Genomic DNA, 21,219 nt, shown 5'->3' with positions numbered 1-21,219 from the left:
CTATTTTATTCTTATCAAATTAAATTTCATTTTCAGTAAATTAGAATCTTTCGCAAACCTCGCTGTAGATCTCAAGATAGAATTATACAGAAAAATTTTGAATATAATTGTGCCTAATTTTATGTGTCATGTAATATTTGAAAAATTGAAATTTATGCATATATAAAATATACATTAAGATATGTGCAATTAAGAACAAACGTATTAAATTACTTATAAGATTTTTTATATTTTAATATCATATATTTTAATATCATAATTTAATATCATATATTTAATTTTTTCGGAATATAAAATTACAAACAGAACTCTGTCATGTATATATAATCCTTTTATCTCTTTTATTCACAATTAGTATTAACAAAATAATGATATTTCGAATTATGTTCTGCAAACAATTAATAGAATTTTCTTATATTTATACAATTTTTCTAAAATTATAAACAAAATTCTACCTTGAAATTCAACATGAATTATAGATTGTCTAAAATATATTTTAAAAAAATAGTGTTGTAGAGTCACTTCCCTTATATATTAAATATTTATAAAACCATGAATTTTCTTTACAATATAAGTGACATAAAAAGGACTTCATGTGTGGATAATAGATCAATATCACACGAGACGAAACGCGTCGTAGAAATATTTACCAAATACGAAAATCTAAACCTGAAGAAACGCTATTGATGGCGCAATGCGAGGATGACCGGTCGCTCGCGAAATTATTACTTTTCGCATGGCTCGCGAATGTTCCGTTAGCCGCAACGAAGAAATTATTTACCATCCTATCGGCATTGTGCCGCATTAAAGTCCGGATACCGAAGAGACGAGCCGGGAGTAGAGACACGGCTTGAAACTTTACTGCCAGGAGATGATCACCGTTACCGTTCACCGCAAACACGGCAATGAGCTTCGTGATTCTTTTCTTTCATCCGCGACACTCGCCTTCTCTCTCACCGGCCGGCCGACAAACGCAGAAAAGAAATCTGTAACGAGGATCGTAAATCGTTAACGCATCGAAAAGAATCCCGGAAACGAGCCGTTCCGTTCGCCTTTTTTCCCTTCCCGCGCAACGGGAACTTTCCCTACGATCGATATTCCGCACGATTTATCATCGGCAACGGACGTCGGATCGTTTCGCGATCAGTGTCACTTTTCTTGCTTTCTAATCCATCACAAGAAACTATCTTTATTAAAGCGTGTATCGCGAGGTACGCTCGTGGTTTTTAATAGAATCCAGCCTGTATGCCATCGGCCTTGATTGACAAATGCGCACTCGTGATTATCGAATTCGAACGTTCATTCCGATTTTATCTGCCTCCGTAAACGATCATTAATCATTAGATCGAGAATTCGTCATCCTTTGTTTCAATCGATCGTCTAGGATCCTATCGTCTCTTTTTGTTTTCCATAGAACGTCGCGTGACATCACACGAATTCGTGACCCGCGGGTGGGTCGATGATCGGAAACCGCGATCCACCTCGGTGGATCAACGACCAGAGAGCGCGCGAGCAAATCGATCGATCGAAGATCGCGGATTCCACGGATCGAATGGAACGTAGCCGGTCGCGCGTGAAGGGAAGAAACGCGAAACACGTTTCCGATTTCTTCCGTCTCTTTTCTTATCACGGGCGGCTTCACGCCGTTCTAGGCACCGGCCGTGCATAGATTAACCCGGCAATTTGGCCGTGACGAAAATGAATTTTACACCGCGGCGGTGCCGCACGTTCGATACCGCTTCAGTAACGAGCGAGACTCGCCACGCGGGATTTGCATGATCGCGAATCGCGCAATGTTCGCGCGATAATCCTTTATCGACGGACGTGGAACTAACGAGACGAACGACATGTAGATACGAATTTCGTAAAATCGAAACCTCGAAACTGGCACGAGTGTGGACGCGGACGTGGGGAGAGGATAGAGAAAAGGTCCTATATTTGAACGTGTAATTTGTAACTTGTGTACGTAACATGTGTTCTGCTTCCAACTATGACTATAGCTGTTCCAGTTGCGAAGCATCGAAGCGTGGATTCCATAATGACTCCGACAGCCAAGCCTGGAACGGCTTCAGAGACACAGAATCGATAAACCAGTATTATTCAAGACGTTTTCGTAAATGAAACAGAGATTAAAACGCGCTGAAAACATTTTCGGTGACTTTGGCGAAGAAGAATGATAAAATTCGAGAAATTAACATCCTGTTATATCTTAAAAAGAATAATTTATATTTTATATTATATACAACGAAATTTGATATTTATAATAATGACATTTTAAAATATGTTTTTATTAAGTAGCATTGTAATTTAATAATGTACCCAATATTCAAGATCTTTCGTCTGTTATTCGTCGCGTTACGCAAGTCTGACCCGGTTCAAGACTGGTCTTTTCATTCGCAAACTGGTTCGAAACGAATGCTTTTGAGAAGAACAAGTTTGAAACAACCGTGACATTCCTGAACGGCTTATTATCAATTTTATGACATAAAAATCGATATAATCCCGTGGTACGGCGTGCCGTGTACGTACAGCAATAATCCGTTTGTGAAGAGATTATCCGTATAAAAGTGGTTGCGGAGACTACGAGGCGAATCGTCGGCAGTTTAAACACGTCTGATAACAATTTGTCAACTTCTAGTTCGCTTGCTACCAGTTCTAAAGAGTTCTTACACGCCGAGAGATTCGCGGTAACATGTGTACCTAGCATGGGCATTCCTGGAGTAAACTCATAAAGCGAAATGCAATGAAAAGACCTCGTAAACCCCTTAATCCCGAGAGCTAACAATTGGGCTAACGTGTTTCAAATTCTTAGTGAAAATTGTTAACGCTCATCAATTTTATAATTGTGTTAAATTATAAACGATTCGTTTTTAATTTTTAAATATATATTAACAAAACAGCGTACAAAGATTTTTAGCCTTCGAACTGAAGCTCATTTAAAGGTAAACAGGAAAAAGGCAAGAAAAAGCTGCAATTAAAGCTGTTCTCTTTTTAAATCACATTTTGTGGAGGATCTAAACATATTGGTGCTCTTTCAGTTTCTCCCTTGTCATTTGCAATACGAGCCACGAGGAGCAAGCCAGAGGCACAGTCATGAGAAAGGACGAGAACACTCAGGGCGTGCCTTTCCGTGTTCTTTGCAGCCTTGCATCAACTTTCTCCGCATTGTCGGCGAGCTGGACGTTCCTCGCATCCTTCGTGTCTCGCGTTATTACCATGATGCATGGGCAGATAATAGCGATAATAAATATCGTAGCGCACGAGCGGGTGGAAAGTAAGAAAAATTGAGTGATTACGATAACGGTGAGAAGTTACAAAGCCTAATAATATGTAAGCGAAGCGCGTTTCTCGTACTTGAACTGAGCCCACTGGCTCTCTCCGAACTTGGGAGTTAACCCAAACTCCGTCCCTTCGACACCGATTCGAACGCGAGACGCGAACAGAATTCGTAATCGGTGATTCACAGATGTCCTGTTATTATTACATTTACACGTGTTGTAGCATCAGAATTCAGATGTGAGAATTTCGAAAGCATAACTTACAGTTATAAACAATGATACGACGGAAACGTGAAACTATTCAACGTTCTCGATTTCGACTCTTCAGTTAATCTTTTATATTTGATCTTAAAAATATCATCTATTTTTATAATTTTTATATTTATAAAAAAATGAAAAAAATGAAAAAAAGAATTAATCTCTGCAATAAAATTTTATATAAATCTTGAATACTTAAAGCAGTCATATAAAAAAAAAATTGAGATTTTTATCATTATTTCCTAATTACATTTCTATTAAATCATATTTCTACTTTACATTTAAATAATTTCTTAGGTTTCTAAACCGCCGCAAAAATTTTTATTTTGCTTCTAAATACGATTTAAAATAATCTATAATTTTTCACAATTTTTTTTACTGTAACTAAAAATGAGTATAATATATCCTTGAGTAAAGATCGCGTTCTCGATTGTTTTCCGTTGCGTTTCGCCATCTTCCTCGTTGAAATTTCTTCCGCTAGCTCTTTACGCGCCGGCACGTCGTACCCTCGGGAGGCGGGAATTAGCATAGTTCGTGAGCGGAATATCGAATTCCGGATTAATGCGTGCATACGCGAGTATCACGACGATCGCGATCGTGACACGGGCGGGTCACCCGGCACAGACGGACGCGGCTGGAAAGGTGTGTAGGTGTCGCGTATACGCGAGGCGTCTGCGTTAGGCGTAATACTTTCGGAGCTCGATTGTCAAACGGTGATATCGACGATCGTAACGGTACGTCTTTCCGTACGGACGCGCGCTCGTTGTCGCGGAATCCCCACGTGAGGTATATCACCACGTCCATTGTCCTTTTTCTCTCTCTCTCTCTCTCTCTCTCTCTCTCTCTCTCTCTCTCTCTCGCCCATCACGATTGCATAATAGATCTTCCGGCGCGAGGTGACAATTTGACTTGTGCACGCGGTCGTCCCATCGTCGCGGCGCGCTCGAACGCCCCGGGACCTCATTACATAAAGAGGAGCGATTAATCGCGCTAAAATAAAATTGCGTTATCCCACGCCATGGGTGATTACGCAACGCGAGATATGCGCATTCCGGGAATGCTAATATCAGCGGCCGCGGAAATAAAATAGTTATTATCCCACGAGCGGGTTCAATCCGCGATCCGATTCCCCCATGGAATTCTCACGACCGGCTATGCCCGCTCCAAAAATTCATATCTCGAACGTCCGAAGACGCCCGCTATCGTGTGGAGCTCTAATCTTCCTCCGGGTATTGTCTCGCGAAGAAAGGACCGGTAGATGAGATTGGGGTGGTAAGAAGAAGAGGGAAACCTTTCGCGAAGCCTCACGAGACCTTCGCAAGGCAAAGTCAATCTGAAGCTGATTCCCGTTCCCGTTAATGACTATCATTTACGGTGTCATCTCTCGTGTTCTACAGCGTCCGCTTCATGTCGCACGCAATCTTTTCAATGTCCATCCGAAGATGGATTCTCGGCGTCATTAGCAAAGTGTCCCCGACCTCGTCCCGAGTCATTCTCCATCCATCCTTCTCTTTCACCTTTCAGACCGCGCGAAATTCCACGCGATTCCTCCACCTTATTACCGCCACCTCCGCTTCCTCAGCTCGCCTTCCTTCCTCGTGCTAGTGCGCCAGGTGTGGTCATTAATTTCACAGCGCGAAAATGAGGATCTTTGCGAGACAATTACTCGAAGGTGAAATAAAATCGCGATGGTAGAAACAGCGGAGGAGATAGTTGCACCAACGAGAAAATATTTATTACAGATTTCTATGAAAAAAAAAAAAAAAAAAAAAAAAAAAAAAACAAGAAAGATCTTAACATAAAAATTTCAAAAATATTACAGTAAGAATAAAATAAAAGGTATTATTTTGGAACGTTTAACAGAGTGATACATCCTTGAAATTTTTTTTATTAGTCACACTCTTGCAATTATCGAAGACCCTTAAAGAATAATTGAATTCTTGTCGACCTTTTATGCTCGGCCGGCAGAGTAGCAGGGAACGACGTTATTTATATGCCTTTTTACGACACCAACAGGTCGGGTGGCTCCTCCAGCGCATCAAGTGCTGGAACGGGATCGTCGACCGGTGGAGGTCCTGGGAACCCGGCGGGAGGTGGCAGGATGGCCGTCATCGGCGTGACCAGGAACGTGCGTCTGAGGCGTCGCGGTAACGCCGGCTTTGGTTTCTCATTACGAGGTGGACGCGAATACGCCGCCGGGTTTTACGTCAGTGACGTCCAACCGGGTGGCGAGGCTCACAGAAATGGATTGAGGGTACTTATCTCTCATCATTATCTTTTTTCTCCTGCTACATAGAAATTCACATAACATTTTCTTTTCCTTTTGCAATGTTTTTTAAATTATTTGATTGTGATTAAGAGAAAGTAGATTTATTTCTATATGTGTCACGCATTATGTTAATTAACCCATCGTGGTCACACTGTGTCAAAATGACCCGAGCATCATTTTTTATGTTCAAATTAAATTTTTTACTAGAACGCCATTGTTCTACTTTCTTAAACGTTGGAATTATATATTGTAATTTTTTGAAATTAATGGAACTAATACTGTTGATTTGATAATCCTTTAAAAACGGCTAAGTATAAATTTTATGAAGTGTAACCATGAAGGATTACCATAGGATTAATATAGAAAAGGATGTTAACACTTTCGCTTTCGTCATTCTATTGCTTGTCGCTTTCAGGTAGGAGATCAGATTCTGAGGGTGAATGGTTACCCAGTGGAGGACGCTGTCCATCAGGAGGTCGCACTCTTAGCGAAGAATCAGCAAGTCTTGGTTCTCAAAATTCGAAGTAACTATCACGTTTTCATCTTAATTATCGACCGCGCAATATAATACTTCTCCGTGCATCGCATAGAAACAACTTTGCGATCGTGAAGAAAAATAATTAATAATAGTAATATGTGCGCGGCGTGTTGCCAATAATCTCTACCTCGTTGCTGATAGCGGGAATTTATGACTCTCTATTTATGTATTGCAGGCGTTGGGATGATACCCGTAAAGGAGTAAGTATCGAAACTTAATTAAAATCTTGTGCGCGCCACGCATATGTGCGTTTTCCTTCCCTTTCTTCCGATCGACATCCTCCCGTTACAAAAGTCTCTTATTCTCAAAGCAATCCGAACGATCCGGTTACCTGGCACATGGTGCAGCAACAGCAACAGCAGCTGCAGTACAACGAAACTGGTTTAGGCAGTGTGCCGAGCGCAGAAGTCAGAATTCGGATTCTCGTCGGCGAGAAGGGTCGTTTGGGATGCGGCGTCTGCAGAGGCATCGTACCTGGTCTTACAGTTCAGGTTAATAACATCCTAATTAGACATATTCCGAATTAGGTCACGTAAAAGGTTCACGTAAAAGCATCTGATATTCTTGAGATTTTTGCCCCAGTATTATGAGAATTATCTTACCTCGCTTAAAAAATGAGAATTATTCTGAAAGAGCATTTAATCCTCTGCTTATTCAATAGAACTACAAATCTCTATACAATTTTTTAATTTTTTAATTTTTAATTTTTTAATTCTTAATTTTTTAATTACTGTACTGTACTGTACTGTATTAGAAACAGAAACATATATATCTAAATAGATTGGAGTAAAGTAATAAATTTTATCCATTCCGAACTCTTGCGTTCACCTATTTCGATGTTTTACTTAAAAACTTTCGCGAGTCGATATTATTTAGAAATGAGCGGACAAAATATTAGCTTTGTTTATAAAAAGCAAACTCTTAGGGCACGAGGGAGGGTGGTCCTGCGCGAGCGGCAGGCCTGAAGGCCGGCGACGTGATAATCTGGTGCAATGGACAACGGCTGACCGATCTTCCGTTCAAGCGAGCCATCGAGGTAATGCGCAGCTCGGCGATCCTCGATCTCGTGGTGCAACGACCCATGTCGCCCAATCACCTTTACGATTGTCCCGAGCCACTGTGGACTCGCGGCTCCAGCGGCTATGATTCCGAGACGTCCAGCGTAGCAGCGGCGAGTCCGCCGCCGCAGCATCAGAGCAACCCGTCGTCCTCGCCGCAGCATCATCATCACGACGGCAGGATGCATCAGCGGTATCCTCGTGACGACGCCTGCAACAGAAACGGAAGGTCGGTTGCAATTATAAGCAGCTTTATTATAATTATAATTATAATTATTTCATCAAAATTTGAAGTTACCTAATCTAGAAATTTTGAAAAAAATCACTTGATATCATTTTAGATGATATCATTCGCGTCAGATTTCAGAATAGAAATTATATATTTATAATTTTTAAACATTTTCGTTGAGAATGTAATATAGTATTATTAAATTACATGTAAATTAAAATTAAATTATAATTAGAAAATACTTTTTATATTTGTATTATATTCTCGCTCTTTTGTTGTTTCTTTATCTTTTTTACTGCACCATGCGTAAATAATAATAGACGGAATTATTGAATTTTTTTGACGCGAATAGATCATCTGAAATAACACGCGCGTTTATCTATAAGATCGCATTGCAGATTTTTTTTGGAACGATCATCACCGATCGCAATTACGGCTCACCTCGTTTATGGCAAAGTCGGAAAAGCGTAAGTCGCGTAAACGTGCGATTGCTTACGATACGCGCTACCTGTGCACGTGTCTCTGCCGGCAATCGGAACCGTTATCAGGTGCCATCAATGAATTTACACCGAGAGAAAGTCGGTCCATTAATAGGACACTCGGCGATAACGATCACAGAGTCTGCCACGTACTCGGATTCCTTGCCGCTACGTATATAAACATTCATCCTCTTCCTCGTTCTCGCCGATACTCCCGCGATAAAAACACGCGTCCCGCGAATTCCGCTCTTTAGAAATCGCCGCGGACTCACTTGCATAATCGCCGGCGGACAAGTCCCGCTTCATTTCCGGGTGTGACTTTGTAGGATATGCTGTCCTCTCGCCTTGTCGACCACCAGTTGCAGTTCTCCCTCGGAATGGGCGCACGTGGATCAGGTAAAGGATCATCAAAATAAAATATCTAACTTTACACACAATTACGCAATGTAGAATTTACTTCAACAATCATTTTCCATTTACTCTAAGCAGCGTTTCGCTGAGGAAAAACAATGAAAATTAAATTTTATATATATTAAGTTTTGAAAAAGTTTAAGACTCGTGAAATTAGAATTAGCATTAGCATATATCTTACTTCGTTCTTTTTATCTTTTATCGAATTATACATTGATTTAATGAAATGTTATGTTCTGTGTGATATGAAATAGATATGGTGTGATATGGTGTAGTAATTTATCAACTTTACCGTTATGCACCAAATAATATCTTAATTATTTTTAGAAAACCGGATATATTAAAAATTCTATCACATTAATTCTATCACTGGTAAATAATAATTACGTTAACTAATCAAAATTTACATTAATTATATTTTTGTTATAAATTAAGGTCTATCATCACATAAAAATAATCGTTGAATTAATAATAATTGAAAAAGATTCATCTTAAATTCTTTAAATATTCTTAAATATTTTATTTTTAAATAAATAACATACTTTACTTTCTCCGATTTTTGATTTAACATTTGCTGTTAATAATGGATACATCTTAACTATTTTTAACTATTTTAACCCGTTTGAAAGTACGAGACCATTTAAAAGGCGTAGGCGCAACACCTCTCTCGCTCTCATTGGGATTTAATTTGACCGTTTTTCTAGGCGCCGGAATGGTCGCGAAAACCGAATAACACAACCGTGATTCGTGTTAATCAGAGCTCGAACCAGAACCAGAATCACCGGCCTGTACCGAGCGGGCAGTATCACTACAACCCACGCGGTAATTACGACGATGACATCGACAACGAGCCGCTTTACGATCCCGTGGCGCCCAGGATCGACTACGAGGTGCACGATTTCGATGCGAATCCACGAGACGAGGCTAATCGGCGGCTGGCCTATCGGCGAGATAACGCGAGGCAGCAGGACGTGATTTATGACGGGCCCGCGGACGACTTGCCCATGTACCATGGCTCCAAAGTAAGAAGATTTCTCTTCCATTCGCCACTTGCGTCCGCGATCCGTTTTCGTTGCCTCCATCGTGCTCCATTGCTCATCTTAAAACGTTGCCTCGTTAAGCGATCGGATAAGCCGGTCTAATTAAATATACAATCGACGTGTGCGCTAACGCGACGCGATAATAATTTTCTGCGGCAGGAGAACGGCCAGGCTGTCGGGAATCGATTGACGGACCTGCAACTCATGCAGAGGCAGAGCGAGGCGGAGAGGAAGACGATAACGACCGTAGAGGTGCATCAGTCGGTTTGTCCACCTGCACCTCCGCCGCCGCTTCCTTACAAATGGCCAGCAGGTTTGACGGCTTCTCCTACAGCATCAGTTAGAATAATAACTGACCGCGTTTGCTCGAGCGTCAAGTCGAAGCTCTCTTTCCGCTGTCGATTCATGCGGAATCATAAATCTTGAAATATTGCAAGTTCCTCTCCCGACCTTTTTCTTTTTTATTTCATTAGAAATCTGCTGACTTGATAAAAGATTAAAATATTTTGCATGTCATCGTATTCCTTCCTGTTAAACACATAAACGATCGAGTAATTCGATACGAATTAAATACTTTTTATCAATGAAGATTAAAATTTTGAATTTACAAAGATCGCTTCTAATATTCTACATTACAATCACGGATCATGGTGTTACAGAAACCAAACCAATGAACGCCATGGGCATGCAAATGGGCAGCACCATGTCAATGGGCAGCACTGGATCGACGGAGACCGAGTCGAGCCTCGAGTCGTCCTGCAGCAAGGACTCCGCGTCCACATCGTCGTCCCTCTCGACGTCGTCCTGCGAGCCAGCATCCACCGTTTCTTACGGATCGGCGACCGGCGCATCCGGCAGCGTCACCAGCAAAACGACGGAGACTTCGACGGCCGCATACGCGACGCCGCGCAAGGACGTCGCCAGGACGTCGCCGATTGCCAGCACCGATCTGAGCACCGCCATCACGCAGGAGTTGCAGAGGCGAGCGCAGCAGGTAAGATCGATCGGCTAGATTGGAAATAAAGTCGATCGCGGTCTTCCTCAAAAAAAGGAGACAAACTTGCTGAAGGACTTCAAGGACGAGCAAAGGCAAAACATAATTTGTAACCCAGTTCCTATCGTTCGTTTCTATCGTGGCGTGCGTATTATCGCGCATATTGCAATCAATTTTGCTCCTTGTCTTCTTTTCTCGATGAACGTAATCGTAATTTTTTTAATCATTGTTTTGCAGTGATATCTTTGATTGTGATTTATTGATCTGTTTATCTACGATATCTTTTATGTTTTTATGTTCTATCGCGAGAAATTGATGAGCATTATCAATGAGTTGAAGTACTTTACGATATAATGTGCTGTAAAAAATTTAATCTTTCGCTATCTATCGGCATCTGGATTATCCGTTGTATTTACGTACAAATTATGTTTTTCGCAAAATTAATTTTTATATTCTTTCTAGACGATAACATTTGTAAAAATATCCGGGATGAATTACGTTTTATGATTTATCATTTCATGAGAAATTGAAAATTAAACAAGCTCGTGTGTTACTATAACAATATAACAATGTAAAAAAGAGATCAAGAAAATGAGCAAAAAGATAATGTTTAAAACGAAAAAATTATAACCTATTTTAAATTATTTAATTACAAACATTTTGACTTTACTGTCTTCATCAGTGCTTAAAAGTAATAATTCAAATGTGAAAAGATACAAAGTTATAAACAAAATTATTCAGGAAAATATAACAAATAATTAAATTGAGATAACATAAATGAGCATCGGAGACAACGCAAAAATAATAAATTGGTTTAAAAGATGTTCGAATGCAAGTCGTATATTTATTATTTTTAATTTACCGTGACGCATTGATCATATCTGTATTTTGCATTTATTACCATTGCGTGTTTGGTATTATTTTTCTTTCGCAGAGGATGAACAATGCCGCCAAAGCGGAAGCGCCAAAGGAAAAAGCTCCAGATAATCGCAAGCCTCAGAATCCTGAAGCCTTAAGGTCACAGGAGCAAAAAGTCACACACGATAAGGTCAGTTCTTCTTTGCAAATGTATACATGCGCTAATTATAGTTGCGTCTGTATAAATAGTGAATGCCTATTTCATATGCAATTCGCTTATTCAACACTAGCCATATTTGTTTTAAACGGCATTTCTACGATTATTAATTATTGCGACATTACACCTTACAGTTATATCGAATTACTGATCGAAGACGCAGTACGATAAAATCGACGCTTTATTTTTTTTTTTTTTACAGCTGATGGAGGAGTTTAAGCGTGCACACCAAAAGATGTTCAATTCTGCTCAGCAAAAAGCGCAGTCTTCGGAACAGGTTCCCAAAGAAGCTCAAGAGAAGGTAAGAGAGATTAAATAATCAACTTCTTTTTTTGAACTTGAAAACTGCGCAATTTAAATTTCGAGTTATAAGAATCAAATTTTATCAATATTTGTTATCTTATTGTATGTTAAAAAAAAATGTTTGAAAAATTCTGTTGGATTTTATAAAACTAAGCTTTGCGAATTTACTTGCTTGTTTTCGCCTCGTGGAGCCTCGAAACGTACGATGCTCCAACTTTTATGCGATAACAATAGTCCACCTGACGCCAGTCTGGTGTACTGTTTACTGATAAGCATATCTTTCAGACCGATTAGTGACGTAACTTGCTGTACGTTGTAATTGCGATCAAGCATTAATATTATGCGCATCTACGAACGATTTCTTTAACCGTTCTACCATTGTTCTAGCGGTAATAAATAACTAATTCAGAGAGTCGATAAATTTTAGATGGAACGTAACGATTAAATTCATTTGAATTAAAAGAATCTAATCAATTGAAATATAATACAGGAATTCATATGATATTAATTACAATTTTTTTCCGAAGGTGGATGGTAATTAACAAGATAGAGTCAATGATCGCGCGAAGACATAATACGCGGCATATTCAACAATGATGAACAGTAGATGTTTCTATATATATCAAGTTAATTTCGCTTTAACGAGACGAGTCGAAGAAAATAGATGAAGATACGAGTCTGCGTGCCTTTTCTTGACCGAGGATATTTTCGAGGCGTAGCTAAAAGGCGGGCTCGAGTAGCGCGTTTTTAATTACACACAACCGCTAAGCAAGGATCCGCCATTGCAAACAGATAAGAGCACGAAATTATGAAGACTCTGGAAAGTCATTAGTGTGGTGTGCAGACTACATAACGACGTACATGTGTGAGTGCGTGCGTGCGTGTCGTTGCTGACGCACCGGCACGTTCACATGTGTGTGTGTGTGTGTGTGTGTGTGTGTGTGTGTGTGTGTGTGTGTGTGTGTGTGTGTGTGTGGGGTGTGTGGGGTGTGTGTGTGTGTGTGTGTGTGTGTGTGTGTGTGTGTGTGTGTGTGTGTGGGGTGTGTGTGTGTGTGTGTGTGTGTGTGTGTGTGTGTGTGTGTGTGTGTGTGTGTGTATATACCTGTTGAGTACACATCGGCCACGACGCTCGGTAGTCTTGTTGAAACGACGAGAGATAGCGAGCAGTTTGCACCTTAAAGTCACGTATATCTCGACGTTTTGTTTCAGTTCTTGCATTATCGCGCGGCAGGAAAATGTACGAGCGGGAAACATCCGCGCGACGGCAGACTGCGTTCGATCGCGGAAACAAACCAGCGGGGAATTAATTACTTATCAATTATTCGCACACGCCATTTTCGTACGCGCGACATTTGTTTAATCGCTAATGTAATAATGATAAGCCCGCCGCGAAAATTAATTATCTAATAATCAATAATTTGGAAGTGGTATTTAAAGCCAGGCGGTATCTCGAGTGTCTTCGAATCGCCAAGATAATGATGTGAACGATGGAAATGACTCTCATGTATCTGTCGACCGACAAGATGCGCACCGGCAATAAGGTGCTTTCGCACTGAGATACACATCTCATCATTTTTTTTTTGGTAGCGATAACTATTAAATATTGTTTTCGCGAATCACTGTCCCGCATTTTTCCCGCGGTGACGGATCGGTTGTTGCACAAGCGAGAGAGGCCGATTAGCGGCTCGTTGCCGCTTTATCGTCCATTAATCATCGTTATCGGGACACATTCGCGGATTCGTTCGTTCGCGAGATCGCCGACGGTGATTCGTATCGTCCGCGAGGCATATCCCCGATATCGGGGAGTGCAACGCGACACGCCGCGCCGCGCTGACGTCGCGTCCTCTTGTGCCATACATTTTGCCGCGATTGCAGTTTCCTACGAATTGCGGCGGACGTGCAAAATAATAGGGCTTACATAAGAGCGCCGGCGTAAGACGACGTAACGCTCGCTCTTCCAGCCGCGCGTTCTTTCAGTCGCCCGCCGTCGTGTCGCGCGATCGGCGGCTCGCGAAATAAATACCGCGAAACGCGAGGTCTTCGTGCGATCGTAACTCGAAGAGGAAGAAACGGGGCAGAAGCCCGAGGAAAGAACGTCGCGGCGAGGAGCGGAGAGAATGCTCTTTGTAACGTCGACGTGTCGTGAAAGAGATCCCTCCATCGACATCTGATGATTCCAAGAAGATGATTCCGGGAAAATTTTAAGCAGAAATTTAGGGATTTTAGAACAATAAAAAATAATCTCGACGGAAACTGCCATAAAGAAGATCCTTTTTAATATATATAAACAATGTATGTTGAAGATATTTATAGTCATACCTCGTGCGTGTAAAGATGTGATAGATTTTAATAGTGGGTAATATATACATATGACTGTTTAACGCGCGGTGAATGTAAAAAGTGCAAGCGCAAAAAGGAAACAGTCAGCTCACGGAAAACACAAGTGGGATATATGACGTATTAAATTACTCAGATCGTTAGTGCTATAATCGAAAATATTCGGAGTCGAGTATGGATAAGAAAAACTCGAAAATGAATAATATAAGCGACACGCTGAAGAGGAAACAAGCATTGGTTACAATCACACCTTATAATGTTAGTAATTATATATGAAACAACGTGCGAATTAATGTGCGATTCAATTTAAGACCTTGGCACGTTCGTCCAAGGACAATTTATTAAGTCGTAAAACATATTTAATACGTTCGTGTCATCGACAAATTAAGAATACATTTTTAAAATATATATTAAAAATATATTAAAAAAAAATATATATATATATCTATTTTAAAACATATATTAATTGTCTTAAATTGTAATTATTTAAATTAATAAAATATCTAATATATTTCTTTTAAATTGATTTTTATATCGAATACGGTCCTGAATTTCAAGATATATTGAAATTTATTTACATGTTTGTAACACATTGAAATATCAACACATTGCATTGTTTCCTCAGGAACAGGAAAAAAGAGTGCTCAACGAGGCAACAACGACAGCAGCGGCGACGACGGATTCTTCGGTGCCACCGCCTCCTCCGCTTCCGTTTCCTTCAAAAAATCGCAACAGCGACGACTCAGTGGAGATGCAGAGCATCGAGTCGTTCAAGTTGAAGGAGATGCCTAACACAGTGCCGAAACCACCGCCAACGTATTTTCCAGTGACAAGCCCCTCCTCGACGAACGGTAGTCCGCGTCACATCGGTACCGGAAGTAAGGTACCCAAGGACGCCGCGACGAGTCCCGTCGCGGAGCTCGCAAAGAGCTCACCCGCATCGGTTTCGCCGACCAACGGTCTTCAAACTTCGAAATTATCCGGCGGCAAGGTGGCCATTAGGATAGGAGCATATGAGGGTGAGACGAAGCAGCCATCCAGATTGGAATTCTTGCCGCAGCAGCCGAGTCGCGACAAGAATGGCGTTGCCGACGAGTCGGACAATGGCCCCGTCGTGTCCAGGCTGCAGAACGAGCTTGCCGCAACCCTGCAGAGGTCGAACCTCAGAAGAAAGACTGAAGGTGTAAGTAACAATCAGTTAAAATTAAACATAATAAAAAATAAGATCGGTCGCATAAAAATTGTGTGAGATCGATGGAAGGTATTACAATTAGAATTATTATAAATGTATTTCAATTGTATTGTATATATTTTTTTGCACATTTCAAAATTTATAGAATTGTTTAATCATGAATTTTATACAATATTACAGTTTTCAAAGAAACCGACAAAAACACGATCTTATGTTTTTTGGTGTATTAGGAGAATCAGTCACCCGTGAAGACTATTTTCGAGAACGCGGCGACATCCAGCAACGAAACAACGAATTCAGAGCCGAACAAGCTTCTTCAGAGCAACGTCGAGAAGCTCGCTTCCGCTCTCAGCAACAAAGTCACCATCAAAGTGAATCCGGAGAACAATAGTCGATAAGAATCGAATCGGAAGGACGTAGTAACAATCATCTTGTATCTTCGTAAATTTTGTACATTTTTGCACGTTTCGCTAACCATTTCGACTTAATTATAAGTGAAAAGGCACTCCCCCTATTGGTGAGGTTCTTTTACACGTACATGTTTTTTATATCTTATTTATTATCGTATTATACACCGAGAGTAAGGAGTGATGGAAAGCTAATTCTTATTAATCGAGACGAGGTTTCACGACCAGTATTTATCACGTAGTCTTTTGAATGTAATCTACTGCGATCGCGGCTATGTACGAATCTTAACGGAAAATTCGACGAGATGTTGAATTTTTAAATAAAACCGATGACACACATAAAATGCTGAATCCTATCGATTTCCCAGACTAAATGAATTAGATAGATAAGATAAAATCCATGAAGAAAGTGATTCTAGAAAGTGTGTAGGAATTAATTTTTATAAATTAAAATTAATTTCTATAAATTTCAGTATTATAAGCATAATAAGTTACATTAATCAATTTTACACTTAATTTTAATTCTCACAAATATGTATATAAATTTATTTATCACTTTCTCTCGAACGTCTCTCGAGAAGTTGTCTGTGAATAATAATACTCGTCTCTCTCTCTCTCTCTCTCTCTCTGACATTTCGAGGAAGCATCGATCCACCAGGGTTAGGCACTGACAAGTAGACGATTCCTGAACGCTTTGAAAATTCCTCGTTCGTGCAGAATCTCATAGATGATCCGCGCGGCGCGATACCACCCTCTTCCTCGCCACGCGCCTCCATGACGTCACGTGGAACGAGGTTGCCCGGTCGCTCGCGGAGTAATAGGATACGCAAGCTGCTGCAGTCGGAGTACTACGAATTTTCCGAAACGATTCTGGTGGAATCGCCGTTCGCGGAGACGACGAGAAATGGTCGTGGGATTCGTCAGGTTGCCCTGGGTCTCACGCCGACTAGGCTGATCGTTGCGGCCGACATCCTCCAGATTAATTCCAATTTCCTTTGTCCACCTGGTATCGACGCCAGTATCGAGAGCTTCGAACTCGTGTCTGTGTATCCCTTAGAATACGTTACGCTCAGTGTGTTCAGGAGAAGACGTCGCAGGACTTTAAAGGCAAGGTACAGTCCTTCGTCGGAAAAAACGAGGGATATAAGGAAATAATCGGATTCGCCATTTCTTTCAATTTGAACAAATATTAAATTATTTAATTAATTATTTATCTTAAATATGTCCGGAGAATATTTAGTCAATCTTCATGTAAGAGGAAAAAATTTTTGCAATCAATCTCTCGCGCGTTGCCCTTAGATTTATTGACGGTCGAGCTAATTATTACGAGCTCGGCGGTTCACGGCGCAGAGTTTCTTGGAGGATCTGGTGCGAGCAAGTTCGAAGATTGCTGGCGTACAAGGGAAATGGTAGTTCGTTATCCGAAACAACGGCGGCAAGCTCGTCGAGTAGTAGCACTTTGTATTTACTATCTTCCGAAATCGAAGTCAGAAGCAATCGCAACGCGAAATGCAAGAGGCCGATATTCAGGTGGCGATCGGTGTAAACATTGATATTTGTCTCATTATTCGCGTTATTTGCAAATGTACATTTTATTAAACCGTAATTTACTAGTATCATCAGTTGCTTAGTTTGCGTAAAAAAAAGACGAGTCTAGAGTCTAGAGTTGATTTTCGCTCAGCGAAAATGTATAGATTCTCATTCCGGTGATACCGTCTAAATAATATCGTATATTAAAAAAAATGGATACAGATTATGGAGTCATTATGGAGGCGCCGGCGATTATGTTACTCCCACGTGGACCGAGAAGGACTTGTATCTCGGGCCATCTTACAACGAGTTGATGGATGGTCACTACACGCCGGTTCCGGTGAGATTCGCCGGAGCTAGTTTGGAGGATATCAAGTACGAGCTGGAGGATCGCATGTCGCATTACGTCGCCTGCGAGAAATCCTGCCGCAGCTGGCCGTGTCAGACGAGGTTCGGCGGTCGCGCGAGATTGCAACGCGCCGACGGACTCTGCAATGTTCTTTTCGCAAGAAATCGCAACGTGCGTCGTTGCGATTACGCCGCGAGTTGCAAAAGTTCGCCTTGCAACATCTGTCAACTGGACAACAGCGTCGGCATCGATATTCTTGGGAAACACAGTCGATGTTGCGGTTAGACTTGCAAAAATCGTAAATTTCTCTTATCTATTTAAATATATTTGACAAATTCAAATTACTCTCGAAACAAAAATAAGGAAAAACGTACGAACGTAAAGAGAAAATGAGTAGAAAAAAATAATACAATTTATTTATTAAATAAATCGATACGTTATGAATATAAACATTTTAATTAAAATACATTATATAAATGTTAAATAAAAATATTTAGAGCGACGAAACATGCTCTCCGAGGAAGAGTTCATAGAACATATGGAAAACAAGTACGGAAAACGTCAACCGCATTATCGGAAGGGACCAAGAGGATCTTTAGCGTCGAAAGTGTCGCGTTTCGGCTTCGGGATACCGGAAAAATGCAATTCCGAATTGATTCTCGGTCCTTTTCGCGGTGATTCGGGTTACGTTGACGTCGTCAATCCTCGCAAGCTGATCGAGAGCGGCGTGACGATTTGGGAGGACAATTGCCGATTCTTAAAGGGTCAAAAGCATCCACGAAGGTACGCCTTATCTTCGGCGGCACATTTTTTCCACGCGCTCGGCCCATGGTCGGTACAGCCTGGTGAACGCGAAACCGTGCAGACTCTCCGATCACCAAGTGCGGTCAATATCCGGAAACAGCCGTCGGATTCGGAGCTGAGACTTCCGGTCTCGCGCCGTCAATTGACAGCCAGCGTCTCGTGTGCCGCTTTGACATCCAACGGATCCAGCATCGTCGGTGCCGTCACTAGAGGACGGGTGATACTCTTCTGGACGCCGGAATATTGGTACAGACCTCAAGCAGCGGCGGTTGCCTACAGGTGACACGGAAAAAATTTTTGTCATCCTGAAAACTGCACGACTTTTTATTATAATTGAGAGAACTCTTGCTTGAGACTTGACTATTAACTTATTAAAAGAATTTTAAGAATGGGAATTCAAGGGGCGTTCAATTTCAATTTAATTTAACTGCCCGTCTGGATTTTTCATTAAGTAATTTAAGAGAGAAAAGATAATTCGCGTATATTATAATTTAAATCGCAACTTACACTCAGTAATTTCTTACGTAAAGTCTCTTATATCAGAGAGCTGAGGCATCACTTGACGTCTCTTCAGAACTTCCGACGCGGAAAGGAGAGGCAGACGAGAAGAAAGTTCTTCTGCCGACGAAAGAGCCGGGTCTCGGGCGAGAACGGTAATTCCGAGACTGTCATTACGGGGAAATCTAATAGCCTCCTGGATCGTGTGCTTTCTATCCATGGTGTACGCAAACGCGACGAGAAGACGAGCGAAAAGAACGTCGGCGAGGGCACGGCGTACCTGCGGAGATTGTTGAGGATGAACCTTCGCATCACCGTGTGGGACTTGGATAGCACCACCCTCGCCACGCAACTCACCTCGATCGATCGCGATCTCTTCGTTCGCATTCCCGCGACCGAGATCGAGGTACTGATCTATCAGAGATCGTCGCGCAACGCGCCAAATCTGGGCGCGTGGATCGCCTTCAGCCACCGGATCTCCTGTCTTACCGTCAGCGAGATCCTCGCGATCAAGCAGCTCGATATGAGAACCAGAATCATGGCGAGATTTATCAACGCCGCCGACAAATGCCTCGCGCTCGGCAATTTTCAGTCCTGCAGGTCCATCCTGGCTGGTCTGCAGGCTCCGCCGATCTACAGGCTCCGAAGAAGCTGGTCCTATCTGAGAAGTCATCACGCTAGCAGGTTTCTCTACTCGTTAACCATTACTGGTTTGAAACAGAATTATTTTACCTTTAACTCATATTATTTTAATAAATATAAATATTTAACTTCTGTAAATTTTTCTACAGATTAATAAATAAAATTTGGAGAATATCTTCTAATTCTCCGTTTTATGCCAATAAAACGGTTGGTTGTCGTGGTGATCACCTACGATTGATATTATTAATTAAAAAATATTTAAAACGTTTATAAAAAATAGCTAGGTAGATGTTTTATTAAATCAGCTAATAAAAAAATATATCTTGGAACGACATAAATAATTAGAAGACAAAGTATAATACAAAATCTATTTTTAATTATTAATTTTTATTTTTTAAATCTATTGCAGAACATTTTAATTTGCTCATAATAATAAATAAGGATTCTATCGCGGCATATATGATAAGATATGTAACATTTATTGGACAAACAACGTATAAATAATTTTAAGTGTGAATATAAAAAAATAGTTTCTTTATACTAACACAATTATACGTATCTTAGATACGCGACGATGGAGAAGTTGTCTAAGATTTACAAGAATCCACGCTGTTCAAAGTACCAAAAGACTTGGGCCACAGCGAAACGCAATCCACCTTACATGCCGTACGTTGGTCACTTCCTCATCAAAGTTCTAGAATTAAATAATCCGAGAAAAATTCAAACGGACGTCGTATCTTCCACGAGGAAACAATCAATCTCGCGAATTGGTGGGGCTTCAGAATCTTTATCCGTCAATAATCATTTCAACGATCTTTGCTTAGAAGATGACAAGAACCTAATGGAATCTAAGCAGAGTTTGGCCAGACGTATTTTCGCAGCGACGTTGGCCAGGGTAAAATTCAAAACGCGTCAAAATATTACTGACGAAAGCAAAAACAATATCTGGACGTCCAGGCAACGTTATCTCGCGCGTAGATTTTTCCATCGATGGCGCGTGATCGTGTTGGAGACAAAAATACGTTTGGAGAACGAGACGAAATTGAAGAAGATAGACTCGAGGAGAAAACGCGTTCTCGACGTCGCAGCCTGGTTAACAGACTGCCAGAGATTCGCGTTAGGCTACAATTTCCCGTTGAACTCATTCGCGTGCGAATTTCTTTTGAAAGCGCGCTACCGAGAGGACCGCGAGAACTTTTTTATCAGCCTCAAGCTGGAACCACCAAAAACCGTTTGAAATACATTTTGAACTTGATTTTGAACTTGAAGCAAGATTTTGTCAACGGCAATTGACACGTGGCTCCAATTTTCGTCGTGCGTTCGTCTCAAGAGTGAAGAAGAATTGCGATTGTCTTGTTATTTCGAACACAATCAGGCAGGCAAAATATTGGTACATTGATAAACTGCGCTGATTACTTATGCAATTATAAATATTCTTTATAATTCTTTATAAGATTGAACCATTCAGTGTTACATAGAATTTACTCAGAAGCGTTTTATTTGAAGAACTGACGTATCTACATGCGCT

At 40.9% G+C, this 21,219-nt stretch overlaps 2 protein-coding genes across 3 annotated transcripts in view; both read left to right on the top strand.

The window, feature by feature from the left end:
* The window catches only part of LOC105422836 (uncharacterized), a 38,215-nt gene extending 22,003 nt beyond the window's left edge, over positions 1-16,212 (top strand). The window contains exons 2-14 of one of the 2 annotated variants that reach the window (XM_011632367.3): positions 5,553-5,790; positions 6,221-6,329; positions 6,519-6,543; positions 6,654-6,834; positions 7,269-7,630; positions 8,436-8,505; positions 9,225-9,542; positions 9,720-9,873; positions 10,220-10,554; positions 11,489-11,602; positions 11,832-11,930; positions 14,895-15,452; positions 15,692-16,212. In XM_011632367.3, coding sequence (XP_011630669.2) covers positions 5,553-5,790; positions 6,221-6,329; positions 6,519-6,543; positions 6,654-6,834; positions 7,269-7,630; positions 8,436-8,505; positions 9,225-9,542; positions 9,720-9,873; positions 10,220-10,554; positions 11,489-11,602; positions 11,832-11,930; positions 14,895-15,452; positions 15,692-15,859 — 2,731 coding nt within the window. In that variant the 3' untranslated portion in view covers positions 15,860-16,212. The remainder of the gene's footprint in view (positions 1-5,552; positions 5,791-6,220; positions 6,330-6,518; positions 6,544-6,653; positions 6,835-7,268; positions 7,631-8,435; positions 8,506-9,224; positions 9,543-9,719; positions 9,874-10,219; positions 10,555-11,488; positions 11,603-11,831; positions 11,931-14,894; positions 15,453-15,691) is intronic. The other variant, XM_011632368.3, reaches the window with a different exon arrangement.
* A 131-nt stretch (positions 16,213-16,343) lies between these two features.
* On the top strand, positions 16,344-21,206 carry LOC105422931 (uncharacterized). Its single transcript, XM_089076252.1, has 6 exons — positions 16,344-16,980; positions 17,168-17,410; positions 17,621-18,027; positions 18,245-18,830; positions 19,095-19,733; positions 20,256-21,206. Exons 1-6 carry the CDS (start codon positions 16,643-16,645, stop codon positions 20,926-20,928), a joined length of 2,886 nt encoding a protein of 961 aa, XP_088932378.1. The 5' UTR covers positions 16,344-16,642; the 3' UTR covers positions 20,929-21,206.
* The last annotated feature ends 13 nt before the right edge of the window (positions 21,207-21,219 follow it).

Source organism: Pogonomyrmex barbatus, unplaced genomic scaffold, assembly GCF_055798465.1.
Source record: "Pogonomyrmex barbatus isolate J1 unplaced genomic scaffold, ASM5579846v1 scaffold1, whole genome shotgun sequence".
NCBI lineage: Eukaryota > Metazoa > Arthropoda > Insecta > Hymenoptera > Formicidae > Pogonomyrmex > Pogonomyrmex barbatus.
The sequence above is the reverse complement of the archived record's forward strand: the minus strand, read 5'-3'. Positions and strand labels throughout refer to the sequence as shown.

Excerpts from the sequence above, each read along its gene's own strand:
- LOC105422931 (XM_089076252.1), top strand. The coding sequence starts at position 16,643 with ATGACGTCACGTGGAACGAGGTTGCCCGGTCGCTCGCGGAGTAATAGG. Across the intron at positions 18,028-18,244 it reads GAAACACAGTCGATGTTGCG|AGCGACGAAACATGCTCTCC; the intron begins GTTAGACTTGCA and ends AAAAATATTTAG. Across the intron at positions 19,734-20,255 it reads AGAAGTCATCACGCTAGCAG|ATACGCGACGATGGAGAAGT; the intron begins GTTTCTCTACTC and ends TACGTATCTTAG.